At 56.8% G+C, this 18,834-nt stretch overlaps 2 protein-coding genes and 1 non-coding gene across 6 annotated transcripts in view; 2 read left to right on the top strand and 1 right to left on the bottom strand.

Moving 5' to 3' along the window:
• Window positions 1-663: 663 nt before the first annotated feature.
• TTLL12 (tubulin tyrosine ligase like 12) overlaps window positions 664-18,834 on the bottom strand; it is a 37,293-nt gene continuing 19,122 nt past the window's right edge. Inside the window, exon 15 of one of the 3 annotated variants that reach the window (XR_006336642.1) lies at window positions 664-743. The gene's annotated coding sequence lies outside the window, so the exon portion shown is untranslated. The remainder of the gene's footprint in view (window positions 744-18,834) is intronic. The other 2 variants (XR_006336641.1, XR_006336640.1) reach the window with 2 other exon arrangements.
• On the top strand, window positions 5,900-18,642 carry TSPO (translocator protein). Of its 2 annotated transcripts, none has more exons than XM_043881147.1 (4): window positions 5,900-6,037; window positions 14,662-14,872; window positions 17,335-17,473; window positions 18,223-18,642. In XM_043881147.1, the coding sequence occupies exons 2-4, from the start codon at window positions 14,691-14,693 to the stop codon at window positions 18,409-18,411; spliced, it is 510 nt and encodes a 169-aa protein (XP_043737082.1). In that variant the 5' UTR covers window positions 5,900-6,037; window positions 14,662-14,690; the 3' UTR covers window positions 18,412-18,642. The 2 variants fall into 2 exon arrangements, with proteins under 2 accessions (XP_043737082.1, XP_043737080.1); XM_043881145.1 differs by lacking the exon at window positions 5,900-6,037 and adding an exon at window positions 7,505-7,656.
• Window positions 17,636-17,708, top strand: TRNAG-CCC. Its single transcript has one exon. It is a non-coding gene; the product is annotated as a tRNA-Gly (tRNA).

The raw sequence follows: 18,834 nt of genomic DNA, 5'->3' as shown, positions 1-18,834 counted from the left end.
CCTGATGCTGGGAAAGACTAAAGGCCGGAGGAGAAGGGGATGACAGAGGATGAGATGGTTGGATGGCATCACTGACTCAATGGACATGAGTTTGAGTAAACTCCCGGAGTTGGTGATGGGCAGGGAGGCTTGGTGTGCTGCAGTCCATGGGGTCACAAAGAATCGGACATGACTGAGCTACTGGACTGAACTGAACGCTATGGTAAATAGGTGCTATTACTATCCTCAATTTACACATGCTGGATCCTTGGGTTGCGAACATCCTCAGGAGAAAGGAAGGGCTACCCCCTCCAGTATTCTGGCCTGGAAAATTCCATGGACAGAGGAACCTGGTAGGTTACAGTCCATGGAGTCGCAAAGAGTTGGACACAACTGAGCAACTTTCACTTTCACTTTTCAGACAAAGTCTCAAAGGTTGAGTGGCAGATGGTTAGTGACAGAAGGAGGACTGGAGATTGGGATTATCTGGTTTCTGGGTGGTGGTGCCAGCCTGGGTTAGAGAGAATCTAATTCTGAACTCACCTGTATCTACACCCCGTTCCTCCCCTGCCAGCCTCTAAGGAGCTCTGGACACACACACACACACACACACACATACCCAGGCACACAGGCTCACTCACTCCACATCACACACACACACACACACACACAGGCACACACAGGCTCACTCACTCCACATCACACACACACACACACACACACACACACACACACACACACACCCCCAGGCACACACTCACTCACTCCACATCTCAGACTGAGAAAGATCTAGGTGGACTCACATCATCATCTCCCAAGTGAGCTTGTCCTGAGAAAAGAATCAGATGAGCAAAGACATAGCTCTTAGGACATGTACAGACCCCTTGCTTTTGACACAGAAAAGATGGAAATGAGGTGCATATCCAACTAGAGGTGATTAGTTAATGATGGTAAGTCCATACAATGCTGTGTCCTCAAAGATGTGGAAGAGATTTTCAGGTTAAGACATAAACAGAGGACACGCTGCCCCCAGAAGCCCATCAACCCACAGAAGAGGAGTCTTCTAAAGACATAAACCACAGGACAGAGAGAACAGGAAAGGGGGACCTAGCAACAGAATCTCTTCCAGCTAGGAAGCAGGATGCCCAGTATTACCTGATTTAGCAGACTGCAGACAGCTGAGAGCTGAGAACCAGCCCTTATTCATACAACAGAATTCTCAAATGCTTAGGAACTGGCAGCGCTAGCCACTTGTAGATCTAAGGGTTAAAAAGGCTGAAATAGAACTATTTGAAGGTGTCTTTGAAGACGACAGATCTTTAGATATCTTTCCTCTCTCTAGCTCTCCCTCATTCTGGCAAATTCTTAGCTTTGGTAGGGGCTGGGCAAGCAAGGGACAGGGGTGAATGTGAGGACTGTCCCGAAACAGTTGGTACTGACTGCTGAATGCAGAGACTCTGCCCATGCTCCCCCCATCTGGGCTCCCAGAAATGTGCAGTCAGACCCCTACCCTCCAGGCGAGAGCCGGAGGGCCCTTGGGGACTGGGACCAGTCCAAGAAGAAAATCCTAAAGATACTGACAGGGACGTCCCTGGTGGTCTAGTGGTTAAGAATTTGCCTTCCAATGCAGGAGATGATGGTTGGATCCCTGGTTGCCACAACCTAAGATTCTTCAAGCTGAGCAGAGCTACAGAAATTAAAAAATAACAACAATGCATAGGAATCAGAGACTATGATGAGAAGAGAAAGTAACTGTCTGAAGAAAGCTGCCCTTGAGCCTGCGTGCCACAACAGAAGATCTCACGGGCTGCGGCTGAGGCCCGACACAGCCAAAAATAAATAAACAAATATCTAACAAATAGATGAGGATATTGACAGACCAGGAAGTTACCGAACAGCCACCAAGTTCAAGTCACAGTGAAGCTAATTCAACATATACCATCCATAGACTTATTTTCCTTTTTCTTCTAATCATGAGCAGCCAGCCAAAGATCCCCAAACATCTGAGGAGATCCTCTAACATACAGAAAAGTAAATAAATAAATAAATAAAACAGCAGCAGCGTGGGAATTCCCTGGTGGCCCAGTGGTTAGGACTTGGTGCTTGCACTGCTGTGGTCCATCTTCAGTCCTTGGTGGGGATTGGACCTAAGATTCTGCAACGGCGCAGTGTGGCAAAGAATAAAAAATAACAATAACAAAAATAAATCATAGCAACAATATAAAATAAAAAATAAGAACAGCATGTCCTCTGTTCATGTCTTAACCTGGACATCTCTTCCACATCTCTGATAGGAATCAAAGACTATCTTGAGAGAAGAAAGTAATTGTTTTAAGAAAACTACCCTTGATAACTGAGAGGTAAGTGAAGCCATTGCATCAGTGAAAAAAAAAAAACAACCAGGAAGTTTTTTCTTTAAAGAACATTCAGAAAACAAACAAACCAAAAAACAGTGCCTTGGAAATAACAAATAAGACAGCAGAATTTAAAAAATCAATAGAGGGAGTTCCCTGGAGGTCCCATGCTTGAGGCTCCATGTTTCCAATGGAGGGGGCACTGGTTTGATCCCTGGTCAGCTAACTAAGATCCCACATGCAAAAAAAAAAAAAAAAAATTAAGTAAAAAAATTAAAAAATCAATAGAGGGCCAGGAAGAGAAAGTTGAAGAAACTTCACAAAAGTTTTTCTTTTTCTTTTTTTTTTTTTAAAAAGCAAATTATGAGAAGTAGGAGAGGAAAGGAAGTTAGAAGACCAGCCCAGGAAGTCCAGGATTCTGAGTAACAGGTATGCAAGAAAGAGAAGTGAGGTGTAAGGAAGGAAACCAAAACTTTTAATTTCTGAAAAATAAAGGATATGAGCGTCCTGAGAGTTGGCACCATGGATGAAATTAGACCCACATCGAGGAGTTATCAGTATGGAATTCCAGAACTCTGGGGACAAAAAGCTTAAAACCGCCCAGGAAGAACAAAACAGGTTTTACACAGAAAGGCTCAGAACGCAGAAGGGCTTCAGCTGGCTCATCAGTATGGCCTCATGATGCCGTGGGGCAAGGATCTCTAACTTGGAATTGTCACTCAGTCAAGCATCCTTCAAGTCAGCCATGGGATAGAACGCAAGATCTCCGAAATGATACCTCCTCTGCTGTCTTTCTTAAGGCTGCCTCCTGGAGGTTTCCCTGGTGGTCCAGTGGTTAGGAATCCACCTGCCAATGCAGGGGACACGTGTTTGATCCAAGAAGATTCCCCATGCCATGGAGCAACAAAGCCTGTGCACCCCAACTCCTGAGTCTGTGCTCTAGAGCCCGTGCTCTGAAACAGGAGAAACCCCACAATGAGAAGCCAGAGCACCACAGCTGGAGAGGAGCCCTGGCTCGCCGCGACCAGAGGAAGCCCGTGCAGCGAAGAAGACCCAGCACAGCCAAGAAAAGAAAAAACAAAAGCTGAATATCCGCCGAGCCTGGCCTAGGCGCGCGTCCACCCTTGGCTGTCTCGATCACTGTCTGATGAGCCCTTGTTCTCCCCTCCATGTCCTGCTACCTGGCTCCTTAAAGGACACTGTTCCACCTCACAGAAGGGTCCACCTCACAGAAGTGTCCACAGAAGAGCTCCTGAGAGCTGGACACAGGGGCAGTGAGCTCAAAAGCAAGAAGACAGACCACCCGCGCCTCTGACTGCTTTGTACTGAATGTTCACACCGCCGCCCTGCCGTACACGCTGATAGGGGAGCCGCACCCCGGCCTTGCCCTCTGGCTGCCCCCGAGGACTCTTGTCAATGCTTAGGGAGGCTGAGGCCAGTCTGTGCCCCAGAGAGTTCAATTTCATCTTCCCAGGGGTCTTCCTCTGGCCTGGCCATCATGTCCACTCTCTCCAGCAGGCGAATCAGTATAGGGCTGTTTGATATATGTTTCTGTTTGTTTGAAACAGTTCACAATTAAGAGAAACAATGCAGACAAGTGTTTGATGAAGTAGAAAGAGGTTTTTGATTTATTGTAAGGGGAAGAAAACAAATTTACAGAACCAGTGACTGTACCGCCTGAAGGCATCCATGCAAAGGCACGTGTGCCTATATGCTTAGAGAAAGGCACAGAAAGACTCTCTAAGTGTTGACGGTGGGTGATGGGAGAGCAGGTGACTTTATTTTTTTCCTTTTGTCTATATTTTCCAGTTTCTTTAAATACGAATTACTCATGTAAGAAGGTAAACACACAGATAAAACAAGAGGGAAATAACTCCATCTGAATCACACTTGGAATTGAGAAGCCGAACGACACAGTGGTCAAGAATGCAGGCGCCTAACCGACTGGCAAGCAGGGTGACCCTGTCACCTCTGAGCATTCTCTGGGGTTTGGGAGGGTGTTTTCCACGCCTCCTTCCTGGACTGACTGGGCTTTGCTTGTGTTGGAGCCGTCAGCCTTGGACACGTCGAGTTGCCCAGGATGAGGGGAAATGTGTGCACAGTCATGGAGGTGGGACAGGGTCAGGTAGTCGGGGCCTTGAGCGTCAGGTAAAAGGCTTGGACTGGATCCTAAGGCAGTGGGAGCCACAGAGGATCCTGAGCAGAGTGGAGGGGGGGCATGGAAGGGGCAAGAGAGGAGCTGGGGGCCAGCTAGGGAGGACAGCAGACCAGGCTCAGGTGGGGTCTCTGGGATAGGACAGAGGGAGGCGCAAGTTAACCGGAGGCTTCCCAGCACGGGAGGGGCACCCACATCTCATCTGGCCCCGCGTGTGACTCCCTCGGGCAGCCACTGGCCCTGTGTACTGTAGGGTCTCCTTTATAAAAAAGGAGGGCCCGGGTAGGTTTCTTCTGCTCCCAGCCTGGCCCTGGTGTGCAGCAGGGGTTTGGGAGTGGACATCTCTGCCTCCTAGGAGGCTCCCCTGTGGGCCTGGAGCCCTGCATGCAGGCGGGGCTGGGCGGGAGGGAAGCTGCGATGCCTCCCCCCACGGGGCTTCCGGGGCAAGCCACCGGGCACCTCCTTGCAGGAAGAGGGCCAGGGCTGGCAGCTCGCTGGGAGGCGTGGCCAGACCCACTTCATTAGAAACAACAGCCGCAAGGCCTGGGCCCTGCTACTTTGAGGGATCCAGGAAAACGTAATTTCTTTTAAAATCAGAAGAAAAAGATGAAGAGAACGTCATCCTTTTTTCATCCCTGTCTTTATATCAACACCGTCAAAGGCAGAAGAGGCCCACGAAGGCAGAAATGCCAGGGCCTAGGAAAGTCAGACCCCAGCCCTGGGGACGCAGGGATGGTTCACCTTGTCCCCCGCTTCCCTGCCTCTAGTGTCCAGCGTGGGCAGTTGTGGTTGGGGCCCTGCCAGGCCAAGTTCGCCAAGGGGGCCAGGACAGGCCTGGGGCTGCAGGAATTGAGCAGCACCAGCAGATGAAGTGGTGAGGTGCTCAAGGTCCAGACCTGGACATGCTGTCTCATCAGAGTGACCCTGGCAAACTGGAGGCCACCTCTGGGCTGTGATGCTCACTGAATGTCCAGCTTCTGTGGTCTCCGGTATTACCACGTGGCATCCTCCTCAGTCCCACCACGCTGGGCCCGTTTTACAGATGAGGGGATGGAGGCAGAGCGAGCCAGCCACAAGGCAGCTAAGCCCAGACTCAGAGTGCACTCTGCCTTCTGTCCTGGGGCAACTGCTAAAGGAACTGGGGTACCCCTCCGGAGATGGGGGTCCAGGGCAGCTGTGGAGGAGGCTGTTTAGGGTTCTGCCATTAGGCACTGCAATTCCCCTCTCTGAGATCGGTGGCCTCTATCGCACCATTTTACAGACGGGAAAAATGAGGCTCAAGAGAAGGGACCTGCCTGCAGCGCCGGCTGGGTCTGCGCGGCGCGGCGGCCACCGCGGGGAGGAGCAGCGGCCGCGAGACTCGCTCGCGCCGGGGGAAGGCGGCGGCCGGAGGCGGGAGCGCCGGGACCCGCGGGGCTGTGGGCGGCACGGCCCGGGCTTCTAGCCAAGCCGGGCGTGGCCGGCCGGGCGGGGCGGGGCCGGCCCCGGGAAGGGCCGTCACCTCCCGCCGCGCACTGCCCTTCCCGGAGCCGAGTCCTCGTCGTCGCTGGTGAGTGGGGACGGGGCGCCAAGGGGGTGGCGGGAAGGGGGTCCCCCGCAGGGAGCGACCCCAGACATCACCCTCCAGCCGGTGCGGGGTCCGAGGGGAAACTGCGGCGGAAGGCCACGGGGTAGCCTCTGACCCGGATCGGCCGGAGGGGCGGCGGGGGCGGCGGGGGCGGCGGGGGCGGCAGGGACCCCAGTCCTGGTCTCCGCGCTCGCGTTTCTGCGCGGCGGGATCCTGGCGAGATGGGGGGCGCGGGAGGGGGACCTTGGGCAACCCCGCCCTGCTGCACCCCACCGGGGCCCAGGCACCCCTGCTTCCCGCCCATTCCCTAGCTGAGCCGCTGAGGCCGGCAGAGGGCGGGAGTGGCAGAGCCGGGTCCTTGAGGATTACAAAATGCCAGGGAGACCTCGTGCTCCTGACCCACTTGAGACACCCCATTTGTACGGGAGGAAACCCAGGCGAAGGGGGAGGTCACTTGCTCAAAGCCAGTGAAGGCCCTGCGGAGCCTTGGAACCGGGTGCCTAGATCCCAGTGTCTGGTGCTCAGGTGCGCAGGTGAACTGCAGCCTGAGCCCCTGGCGTGGGCAGAGACCCTCCGGACTTGCCTGTGAGCTGCCCGCCCCCCTGCAGAGGAGCTGGGAGCCCTGGTGGCAGGGGTGTGGTGTTCCCTGATGACTGGGTTTGCCTCTTGGTGTGTGCCCAGCCAAAAGGCACAACCAAGCCAAAGACAGGGAGAATGAAGGAGTTCTTACTTGCAACAACCAAGGAGAGGATCTTGCAGCTTTCCCAAGGCACTATCTCCTCCTACAGCAAAATGTGTGTGTTAGTCACTCAGTCACGTCCGACTCTTTGCCTGCCAGGCTCCTCTGTCCATGGAATCCTCCAGACAAGAATACTGGAATGAGTAGCCATTCCCTTCTCCAGGAGATCTTCCTGACCCAGGGATCAAACCTGGGTCTCTTGTATTGCAGGCAGCTAAGCATCCATGCGTATTCATAAAGGGGCTTGAGTGGAGGAGAATTCATAGAATTGGGACAAAGCTCAGTAATGTCCAAGCTTCTGTTGGTTGAAATCACAAGGGATCAGCAAAGGTCAACTTCTTGTTCCTTAGGTTCCAGTCGATCTGTTGGCTGGGAGTGGGGATTGCGAGGGTGGGGATGAAATTCTGCAAAACAGCTAAAAAAAAAAAAAAAAAAGTGTTTCAGGCTAACTTTCACCACTGAAACAACTGGGAGTCTTCACAACTGACTTATTATCTTTGCTGTTGTTACTTCTTTTGCCTGTTTGTTCTTTCATTCCCTTAAGATTATTACTGGGATCTGTTCAAGGGCAAAGCACCCCAGCCAGGCTTAGATCACGAAACGGCTCAGTCCTAAAATGGTTTCTCTTGTGTCAAGAGAGCCATGCCTGGTTCTTCCTTGGGGATTGTTCTGCCCTGTCAGCTTACAGTGGGGGTTCCAGCTACAGACACAATGCTGAGTGCCAGAGCAGCCTGGCAAAGGCCCCGTGGTCTGGCCTGGGTTGGGAGTCTCTCCGCTGGCCTGATGAAGTATGATGGTCCCTGGTACTGGCCACGTGCTCTGGAGTGGACGGCAGGAGGACCAGGACTCAAGCCTCCCCTGGGTATGTGGGATTGAGGCTGTTCCAAGAGGGTCAAGTCCAGGGAGGAGGCTGTGGTCCAGGAGCACGGCCCAGGGTGCCTGGCGCACAGGGCCACGGGCCCCCGTGTCTCTGTGAGGTGTGGGCACCCCACATGGGGCAGCAGCAGGCAGGGCCCGCCCCGGCCCGGTAGCTCTGGGTTGGGAAAGAAGCTAGGGAGGAAGGGAGGGGAGGCGACCAGCCTCTTTGGAGAACAGGGAAACAGGGGCTCAGCACCCCCAGGGGGAGCTCAGTGGGAATCCTAGGCATCCAGGGGAGACTTTGAACAGAGGGGGGCCTGACGCGCTTACCCAGCACATGGCCCAGGGGCTCAGAGCAGGGCAGCCGGGGTTCCGATGCTCTCGTGGTCCGATGGCAGAGCCCAGCCGCCTCCACAGTGCAAGCCCAGAGGCCACTTTCTCTGCCTGCAGAGTGTGTCTGTGTGTGTATGTGTGTACACACACGTGCCTGCCCGCCCGCCCATGACTGAATGGTATCTGGCTGGATCTGGTAGAAACCAGAAGCCACTGACAGTGGATTGCCAGGGAGAGGGGTGGGGGGGCTTGGGGGGCACTTCTGCTGCCTATGCTTTTGACCTTTCCCAATTTCATTTTTGAATCTGCCTCTCATTTGTATTTCCTGTGACTTATTTTTGATTGTGCCGGCAATGTCTTTGTATGCTCTCTGTCTTAAAAAAATTAGTCATTCTCCATAAAGCAGATTCCCTTTAGTCACCCCCAGCCCCCACTGCCCGCATCCCACACGGGCTGGGTTTCTAGCAGGAGGCAGACTCTTTTAGATCTGTGTGGCCTATTACATTGGATATTTTCATAATGAAAAAGATGAACAGAGCTTATTCTGAGGAGGATTAGCTGTGAGTCATTAAAAAAAAAAAAAAGAGGGGGAGAGCCTTAAAACAAGTCCCTGGGACCATCAGTGGTGGCTTGCAGGAAAGATAAGGCCTGGGAGGGGACAGCCTGGGGGTGGGGAGCACAGAAACGGCAGAACTCTGCTCCGTTTCTGGGCAGCGGTTTCTGTCCCCTGCTTTCTCTGGCCGCAGAGAGCAGAGGGCTCCTCCAGAGCCGGCTCGACCCCCACTTCGCAGACGGGGACACAGAGCCCAGGAATGAAGCATCACTAGGACTGGAGAGCCCGGGTCTCGCCCCAGGGGGACTGGGAGGACTCAGATCCTGAAACTGCTGCCCGTGGGCCCAGTCGGGGCCTGATGCCTCTCGGGGGATGGGACACTGGCCCTGAGGCTGGAGACAGCGAGGCTGTTGGCCCTGAGAGAATCCTCTTGCGTGCAGGCAGAGGGTGGAGTGGCCGAGGTGGGGTGGGAGGAGCTTGAGGGCTCACCCCACATCCCTGGACCTGGCGGGCTTCTGGGGCAGGCCTTGTCAGGCTGGAGGCAGAGGCTGGCAGAGGGGAGGTGGCCCAGCCCTCATCATGACTGGCCGTATGACCCAGAGCCAGCAGGCTCCCAAATCAGGGCCTGGAGGGGTGGTGTGGGCTTCAGGGTCACCCAGGCCTAGAAGCTTCTGGGACGCCCCGTGCTTTGGTTTTCTCATCTGGAGCGTGGTGTGCACCACGGAGGCCAGAGGCCGAGATGGTGTGGGCCTCAGGGCCCGAGTTGAGAGGCGGCTGGGCCCTCCCCGGTGGCTGCTGTGAAGCTGGGTGGAGCGATGCTGACCCAGTGTGAGCCCAGCCTGGGCCTCCGCCAAGCTCCTCCCCACCCTGCTCGCTCCCAGAGGCCAAGCGCCTTCTCCTGACCCCAGGGCCTGAGTGCTCTGCTTGGCCTTCTTGGTCTCGGATTCAGTGGCTTCAGGCCTCAAGGGTGGGGCCTTTCAGAAGCATTTTCACCCTCTGAGTGTTGCCTGATGGACCGGCTGACATTTTCTCAGCCTTGGGTCTGAAGACCCATGAGGCTGGGTCTTCTCCTGCAGGGACGCATGGCCTCCGACCCTGACCCTCCCATCCCTTGAGCCTCCCCATGACCCCATGAAGCAGGCAGGGCAGGTGGTAGCCATCTGATGTCAGGGGAAACTGAGGCCCAAAGCAGAGCTTTGGCCTGAATTCACCAAGAAAGTTGGGGACGGACCCAAAGTTCGGGCTCTGAGTCACCCTCTGACGGAAGCAGACAAAGGACAGGTGGGTGGCTTTGCCCCTCTGCTTGAGCCCCTTCCTGACCGCTGGTGGTCCCTAACCCTAACACCTGGGCCACCTGATGCGAAGAGCTAACTCATTGGAAGAGAGTCTGGGAAAGATTGAGGGTGGGAGGAGAAGGGGGCGACAGAGGATGAGATGGTTGGATGGCATCACTGACTCAATGGACATGAGTTTGAGCAAGCTCCGGGAGTTGGTGGACAGGGAGGCCTGGCGTGCGGCAGTCCATGGGGTCGCAGAGTCAGACACGACTGAGCGACTGAACAACAACCCCATCACAGAGTGGCTTCCTCTCAGGCCTGCCTGGGCCAGCTGCCCCACCCAGCCCTGCCCAGCCCAGCGTGACTCAGCCTGGTGGGTCCCCTAATCGGATGATTCAAGAGCCTGGCCGTCCCCATGAGGCCCCAGGAAGCTCCCTGTCTGACTGTCTCCACGTGGGCATCTGAGCTATGTGTTTTCTGACCCCAGGGCTGGGCAGACCCATTAATCCCCTTGTTCCAGCGGTGCATAAACACAGCAGCCTGGACAGGTGGGCAGAAGCGTGGGGTTCAAGCCGGGCTCTGTCACTGCGGCCTTGGGAGAGCCAGCACCCCTTCCTAGGCCTCTGCTTGTTCTGCCCAGCAAGGGGCCAGGGTGACGGGCTCTCCAGCCCGGTCAGCTGGCACGCTGGGGATTTCCTGGGCACTGGCTGGGTGCTGTGACTAGGTGAGACCTGCCCACGACACCTTGGGGAGAAGTATGGACACAGGCCACAATGTTCATAAACCTCAAAAACACGCTCGGTGAGAGAAGCCAGACCCCACAGTCCACAAATTGCGTGGTTGCATCTAGGTGCAATGTCCGGAAAAGGCAAATCTATAGACACAGGAAGCAGGCTGGTGGTTGCCAGGGGCTGGGGGCAGGAGGACTGGGGAGTGACCGCTCATGGGTGCTGGGCCTTTGGGGGGTGATGGAGATGTTTTGGAGCTTAATATAGATGGTTGCACAACATTGGGAATGTATGAATTTGCCCCCAAACTGTGCACTTTAAAATGGTTTCTTGTGTGTGTATGCCTTTCGTTTAAATGAATCACAAGCAACAGGAAATAAAAACCAAATGGTCAGGAGCCTCTGAGAGGCCTTGGTGGCAGGTGGGGCGTCTGGGGCCAGGGGTGGAGGTTAGGGACTGATGCTGTGATGAATATAGGGAGAAACAAGGAGGTGATGAAAATTTGTGTCCAAAGCAGGATACTCTTTTTAAAAATGTTTATTTTGGACTAATTTTAGACTTACGACAAAGTACAGAGGTAGTACAAAGTTGCCACACACCCTTCACCCAGCTTCCCTTCCTGGACCAGGAAATTCACACCCTGTTGGTAACCCTGCTAACACGATCCGATCCGTTGGCCCAGGACACCGTCTGCCCGGGATCCCACCTTCTGTTTAGCTGTTATTTGTCCTTAGTCGGTGATGCATCCTTCTGTCTTTCCTTGCCTTCCGTGACCTGTCCCTTTTCAAGAGTGCTGGAGGGCAGGGCAGGTGTGTGGTCAGATGTTCCTCCAGTCGGGACTGTGACAGTCTCTCGTGACTGGACCCGAGTTTGCACTTGTGGCAAGAACACCACAGGGAGCGCGTCCACCTCGCTGAACTGGGACGCGTGTCTTATGCCGGTGGCATTAACCTTGATCACCTGTAACAGGGACACTCCTGGCGGGGGAGTCATTCATTTGGGACAAACTGGGCATAAATTGGGACTGTCCTGGGGGAAGGTGTGTACGGTCATCCCGAGGAGGCCTGAGCTCTGGCCCGGCTCAGGGTCTGACCCCCGGCCCGCCCCTGGGCCTCTGGGCCTCGGTGTGCCTGTCTGTGTGTGAGAGTCAGTGCGGGGTGGAGCCCTCCCACCTGCCCAGCCCACGTCACGGTCCAGGGGAGCCCTCGGGCCCTGAACGCAGCTCGTTATGGTTGCCCAAGGGCTGCCACTTGACTGTGGTTTCAACACGTCTGTTAAACAGGCTGAGCAGGGTTGTGCCGGCTGGTGTAGACGAGAGAGCAGCTAAGGTGGCCTGGGCTCTGCTGAAGTGACACCGTGGTGGCCGGGTCCCCGGGCTCCACGTCCCCCTGGCATTGGGCCAGAGCTCTCCTAGACCCGGCAGAGGTGGGCCTTGTCCTGTAGTGAGATCAGATCCTCACCCCCGCCCCAGGAACAGTTCCATGCCCCTGGAAACCGGAGGGGTGGGCGGGAGGGGGTGAGGGAGAAACACAGGCTGGTTTACGTATCAGGAGCCAGCCCTGGGCAGTGTTTATCCTCACCGTTCACCTGTGCAGCGATCGTGGGGGGTGGGGGGTGGGGCTCACTGGCCCCATTCCACAGGTGAGAAAACTGAGGCCCGGGGAGGGAGCACTCACTCACTGGATGGCAGAGCCGGAATCTGCTAGATGCCTAACACCCTCCGACTGTTCCTTTTACTTTTTTCTAATATTTCTTTATTTATTTGGCTGCACTGGGTCTCAGTCGCGGCATGTGGGATCTTAAGCTGTGGCATGCGGCTTACTGTTTAAAAGTGTGCTCATTATAGACATTTTGGAAAACAGTAACAGAGCATCTTAAGTCCTGCTGGCGAGCGGGGGCTTTAGTCTCCCGAGCTACCTGCTTGTGGAGGTGCCCTGGGCAGCTGCCCCCGCCCTCAGCACCTCGGGTCCGTGGGCAGGGCGGGTAAGATGGTGTGGGCCCCTCGCAGGGTCAGAAAGGACGGTGCTCGGGCCGGGCTCACAGCGGTTCCCAGGAGGTGTTCGCTTTAGGGGGATGACGGCTGCTAACGTCTTCACGTGCTTGTTACATTAAAAAAAAACTTTGTTGGCCACACCCTGCAGCAAGTCGAACTCACACCCCTTGCATTGGAAGGTAGAGTCTTAACCACTGGACCTCCAGGGAGGTCCGTCTTTAAAATGCGCATCCATGTTATCTATTTTTTGCTAAAATCGGGATCATTCTGTCGTCTATTTTACATTCTGCTTTCTGCACTGACTATTGAGGACAGTTGTCACGTTATTAAAGAGTCCGCCAAGCTGGACTTGGGGGTTGACCCGTCCCTTGCAGTCCCCGGTGCTGGGCACTGAGCTTGCTTCTGCATCTCGGGCGCTTTGCGGTGCTCCAGGCCAGCAGCTGCCCTTCTGCCCCCGTCAGCCTTCTTCCTTCACCCGGCGGCTTGAGGGCTCCCCGCTGCCTGCGGGTGGGCACAGCCTGGTCTCTGCACCTGCCTGCCCCTCCTGCCGGGTGCCTTCCGGCCCCTCTCCCCTCCCATGTCCTGGGACAAAGTGCTGTCTGTCCTTCGTGCACCCTCTTCTCTCTGACCCCGGGTTGGGGTGCCTGCTCTGAGGTCTGGGCCCCTTCTCCTCTACCCACCATGGTGCCCAGCCCCCACCCAGCAAGTGTGCTGAACCGAGTCCTGCTCCGGGGCTGCTTATCTCCTACACACACACCGGGCCCTCCAACTGGAGTCAGGGTGTGTGAGCGGGAGCTCGGGCCCTTCATTTTGTGATGAGGAAACTGAGGCCCCGTCAGGGGTGCTGATAGGTTTGGGGGTCCCATGGCACACCCAGGCAGCACTGGCCCCCAGCGTGCAGCCGGCTGGACTCTCGGCCCCAGTGAGCTCAGCTCTCTGGCGCCCGGTAGGTCCTCAGCGCAGACCTGGGGGCTGCTGGGCAACGGGGAGTGGAGAGACCCGAAGACTGAGTCCCCTCGGCCCCTGCCTGGGGGGCTCCAGCCCCGGGGATGGTGTCGGCAGCACTCCTGCCCTGAGCCCTGCCAGCCTCTCAGGGCTGCTGAGGGGCCTTCACCAGCCTTAAACTCTGTCCCTTTTCACCCACAACCTTAAGGTTTTCGACCTGGGCAGAGCCTGGCCCCAGAGTGCTGTGTGACCCCAGGCAGGCTGCTTTCCCTCTCTGAACACAGGGAAGGGGAGGCGATTTCAGGGCAGACCTGTGGGCTGATGGTGAAACACCTATACACAGAGATACCCCCACTGGGCTGGACCTAGGTCGGGATGTTGATGTAGCGTCATTTGTTGGAGGTCACTGGGTTGGGAAGATCCCCTGGAGAAGGGAAAGGCTGCCCACTCCAGTATTCTGGCCTGGAGAACTCCATGGACTGTATAGTCCGTGGGGTGGCAGAGAGAAGTCGGATACTACTGAGTGACTTTGACTTTTCACAGCACGTTGGTGGGGAGTGGGGACTCGAGTGAAGCTGTGTGATACAAGTTGTCGCGTGAATGAGTGACTGAATGGGAAGTCCCGGAGCTCTGCGTGCAGGGGTGGACTGACGCAGCCTCGTAGAGCCTGGGCCAGCACTCGGCCTGGGCAGGAAGGGCTGGGTGGCCTTCTTGGTGGAGGCTACCCAAACGGCCTTGAATCAGGTGGCAGAGAGGAGGGGTCATTTACCAGGAGACCAAAGGTCAAGGGTGAGGATGCGAGAGCAGAGGAGCCTGGCAGCTGGAGCAGGAGCCGGCGTGGAGCCGGCAGTGGGCAGGGGTGCCTGGGGGCGCCTGCCCATCAGGGCAGTCTCGTGGGTGCGGCCTGAGTTTGGGTGGAAGTGTGCTCCCGGGAGCTCTGGGGCTGGGGCGCCGCGGGCTGTAGGGTGAACTCAGCACCCACCACCCCCCAGCCTTGCACGTCTTTTCTGCACCTCCTGCTTGTTCCATCAATTGCTTGGTCAGTCCATGAGGGACGAGGGGCCGGTAACAGACCCATTGCAGATCTGCTCACAGTAGGTCCTTAGGAAACGTCAGGGGAGGCCCCACCCCCACCCGGCAGCCTCCCCATCTCTCACCCCAGCCCTGTCTTCTCTTTCAGAACTTTCTGGAACAGCAGCTGCAGCCGCAATGGCCCCGCCCTGGGTGCCCGCCGTGGGCTTCACGCTGGTGCCCAGTCTGGGGGGCTTCCTGGGTGCCCAGTACATCCGCGGAGAGGGTTTCCGCTGGTACGCCAGCCTGCAGAAGCCCCCGTGGCACCCGCCCCGCTGGATCCTGGCCCCTATCTGGGGCTCGCTCTACTCGGCCATGGGGTAGGTGGGCGCAGGCGCTGGCGTGGCCCCTGGGTCTGTTCACCTGCCGGGCAGGCGGGGCAGGGGGGGCCCAGGCCCGAGGCCTGAGCGTCTCCTCCGGAGGTGAACTCTCCAGGTGCCCATTGGGAAGCGGGCACCGTTTCCCAGCCCCGTTTGGCAAGTGAAAGTGGAGAAAGCTGTGAGGCCTGTTGGTTGCACAACCGAACGCTTTCCTCTGAGGCCTCCCGGAAGGGGCGGCAACCCCTTACTGGCACTCTGGCTGCTTCCACAACTTCAGGGAGAGGCCGGCCCCGTGTGTAGAGTTCAGACGTGGGCAGGCGGATGCTTCCAAGATCAATAGCAGTGACTGCAGCAGCAGTTTGTTGGGCATCCGCCTGGGGTCAGGCTTTGCCTTTGTTAGGACTCACGACCCCTCGTTTGACGAGAGACCTCCCAAGGACACAGGGCTATGGAGTAGGGACCCCACAGGCCTTCCTGGACGTGACCCCCGAGGTGCCAAGGGAAAAGCAGGCCTGGGTGGGGGAGGGCGCACCCTGCTGGCTGCAGTGGGATTTGCACCCAGGAGACTGGTCAGCTTCCCACCGTCCTCTGCAATGTTCCGAACCCATATGCACGTTCTGTGCCAGCCCAGTGGGACTGCAGGGGGCAGAGAGCAGAGACCGGGCTGATGCCCCAGGCTCCTGATGGGACTAAGACGGTCCTCGAGGCCTGAGTGTCAGCCGGGCCGCACCCTCTTCCAGCCCCGGGCCCTGCCCCATTGGCCTGTGGTTCTTCCCGCATCCCGCTTTCTCCTCACTGTCCTGGTCCAGAGGCGCCGCTGTTGCTGCCTCCACTTGCTCCAGCCTCCGGGCCTCCCCTCCCCATCGAGATTCCGATAGAGTGTCAGTCTGGCATCACCTCTCTTTTTGCGGAACTCGGCAAACCTCTGAGTAGAGAGCTCAGCCTCTGGCCTCAGACTAGCTGGATTCAAAAGCAGACTCACCTCCCGACAGCCTGCCAAGAACTCTGAGCACTTCTCCCCTCTGTGCCTCAGTTTCCACACCTGTGAGATGGGGGTGACAGTCCTGCCCACCTCATGGTGGATGAGTGAGCTAATGCTTGCAGAGAGGTGCCTGCATGTGTAAATGTGGAAGAAGTGAAGTGAAGTGAACGTTGCTCAGTTGTGTCCGACTCTTTGCGACCCCCTGGACTATGTAGTGCATGGAATTCTCCAGGCCAGAAGACTGGAGTGGGTAGCCTTTCCCTTCTCCAGGGCATCGTCCCAACCCAGGAATCAAACCTAGGTCTCCCGCATTGTGGGCAGATTCTTTACCAGCTGAACCACAAGGGAAGTCCAAGAATACTGGAGTGGGTAGCCTATCCCTTCTTCAGTGGATCTTCCCGACCCAGGAATCGAACCAGGGTCTCCTGCATTGCAGGCGGATTCTTGACCAACTGAGCTATGAGGGGGGGGCAGTAGCTATTGTTATCAGTGGTGGTATCACTGCCCTTGTGGTCCTAGGAGCCCCCCGGGACCAGGTTCTCTTCTGCTTTACCTCCCCAGGGCCCCCCTCAGACCTTGAGGTACTGTCGACAGTAACACAGGCTGACTCAGGTCTCATGTATGTCCCTGAAAGTGTTAGTCACTCATTCGTGTCTGACTCTTTGCGACCCTGCCAGGCTCCTCTGTCCATGGGAGTTCTCCAGGCAAGAATACTGGAATGGATAGCCGTTCCCTTCTCCAGGGGATGTTCCCGGCCCAGGGGTTGAACCTGGGTGTCCTTCATTGCAGGCAGATTCTTTACTGTCTGAGTTAGCAGAGAAGCCCGTATATGGGCCTGTGAAGTCACTCAGTCATGTCCAACTCTTTGTGACCCCACAGACTGTAGCCTACCAGGTTCCTCCATCCATGGGATTTTCCAGGCAAGAATACTGGAGTGGGTTGCCATTTCCTCCTCCAAGAGAACTTCGCAACCCAGGGATTGAACCCGGGTCTCCCACATTGTAGGCAGACGCTTTACCGTCTGAGCCACCAGGGAAGCTCTATGGGCCTAAACCTTTACATATGTTTGTGGCCTAACCCTGGCAAACTCATCCTATCTCCTAAGGCCCAGCCCCAAATCCCCTAAGGCACGTTCACTGGCATGCCTTCTGTACACGCTTCACTCTTGACAACACTGATGATGATGATGGCAGTTATTTATTGAGTGTCCTACTCAATTACTTATTGAGTACCCGTCCTAAGGGCAGCCAGGTACTGCCCTTAGCACCGCCAACATATTAACTAGAATGTCTGCAGTGACCCCATGAGCAACAAAGGCCCAGAGAGGTTAAGCAAGTTCCTTGAGGTCACACAGCAGTCAGTGGCAGGGCATGCCTGAGTCATCACTCTGTGGTCTCAGAGGTGAGTGTGGCTTCCTGCCTTCCAGGGAGGCCCCTGGCCTCTTCCCTGTTGGTGCCCTGACTGGTAGCCTCTGTTTCAGGTATGGCTCCTACATGATCTGGAAAGAGCTGGGGGGCTTCTCGAAGGAGGCGGTGGTTCCCCTGGGCCTCTACGCTGGGCAGCTGGCTCTGAACTGGGCATGGCCTCCCCTCTTCTTCGGCGCTCGACAAATGGGCTGGGTAAGTGTGGCCTTGGCTTGTCTCCCTGGTCCCTGGAGATGGCCCCTCTGTGGGGGGACATGGGGTACCATATCCCAGTCCCCCAGGCCCAGGATCTAAAGGTGGGGGGCAGGGGAGGCACATGGCTCCTGGTCCATTCAGAAGTTCTTAGTGGAGGGTACTTCCCTGGTGGTCCAGTGGCAAGACTCTGCGCTCCCAATGCAGGGGGCCCCGGGTTCGATCCCTGGTCAGGGAACCTGATCCCGCATGCTGCAACTAAGCCAAATGCAGCCAAATAAATATAAATATTTTAGGACTTCCCTGGCAGTGCAGTGGTTAGGACATCACACTTCCAGTGCAGGGGGTTTGAGTTTGATCCCTGGTTGGCGAACTAAGACCCCACATGCCACGGGGTGTGGCCAAAAAGAGAAAACACAGAAGCTCTTAGGGGACCAGTGCCCCTCAGCTGCTTCTCCTCCATGAAGGAAGCCTTGTGGGGCTCTGATTGAAGCTCCGTGGATTTAGGGGCCTTGGGTGCAGGAAAGCCCACCTTACGGCTGATGCTGTGCACCCCTCCATGTGGCAGTCGGGCAAGGGTGACGGTTCCCATTTTACAGATGAAGAAGCTGAGGCAGAGGATGGCGCGGGGCCTGGCCAGGTCACTGAGAGGCGGCTGGAGAGTCCCCTCCGCCGCTGTGGTTAGCGGGCAGCTGGGACACACCGGCCCGTGGCTCGTGGCGCCTCAGGTCTCCCTGTCCTCGTCTCTGCAGGCCTTTGTGGATCTCCTGCTGACCGGTGGCATGGCAGCAGCCACGGCCATGGCCTGGCGCCAGGTGAGCCCGCCGGCCGCCTGCCTGCTGTACCCCTACCTGGCCTGGCTGGCCTTCGCGGCTGCGCTCAACTACCGCGTGTGGCAGGACAACCAGGGCCGCAGGAGCGGCCGGCGGCTCTCGGAATGAGGACGCCTCGCCCTCCGAGGACTGCAGCCGCTGCGGGTCAGGCACTGCCGGGCTCCCACAGCCACAGGCTGCCTGTCTGCTCTCAGCCCAGGGGGTGACCGGCTGAGCTCTCAGAGGTGTTCCGGGCTGAGCCCCCACCCCAGAAACAGCGTCCTGCGCCTTCAGCCCTGCTCGAGGCTCGCTTTCGGAACGTGGAATTTTATAAACCAAATAAAGTGTTTCAACTTCTTGGCCGTGGCCTGGTTGCCTGGGTGGGAGCCCTGGCAGTGGGGAGGGCGAGGGGCTCGCCCTCCGGCTGTGTCTGGGCTGGGTCATCCACAGGGTGCAGACTCACACCTCTCAGGACCCTTGCAGGAGAGGAGGTGGCCTGCCCAGGGTGGAGCGGCGGACACGGGCAGAGAACGGGTGCAGCCTCCGCCCCCA

Source organism: Cervus elaphus, chromosome 22 (genome assembly GCF_910594005.1).
Source record: "Cervus elaphus chromosome 22, mCerEla1.1, whole genome shotgun sequence".
Classification (NCBI taxonomy): domain Eukaryota; kingdom Metazoa; phylum Chordata; class Mammalia; order Artiodactyla; family Cervidae; genus Cervus; species Cervus elaphus.
Note: the sequence above shows the minus strand (reverse complement) of the source record. Positions and strands in the feature narration are given on the sequence as shown.

What these genes read in the sequence shown, in the direction of transcription:
- TSPO (XM_043881145.1), top strand. Translation starts at nt 7,506, where the DNA reads ATGCTGAGTGCCAGAGCAGCCTGGCAAAGGCCCCGTGGTCTGGCCTGG. An exon ending in AGGACTCAAGCCTCCCCTGG is followed by an intron (nt 7,657 to 14,661) that starts GTATGTGGGATT and finishes CTTCTCTTTCAG; the next exon opens with AACTTTCTGGAACAGCAGCT. An exon ending in GCGCTCGACAAATGGGCTGG is followed by an intron (nt 17,474 to 18,222) that starts GTAAGTGTGGCC and finishes TCGTCTCTGCAG; the next exon opens with GCCTTTGTGGATCTCCTGCT.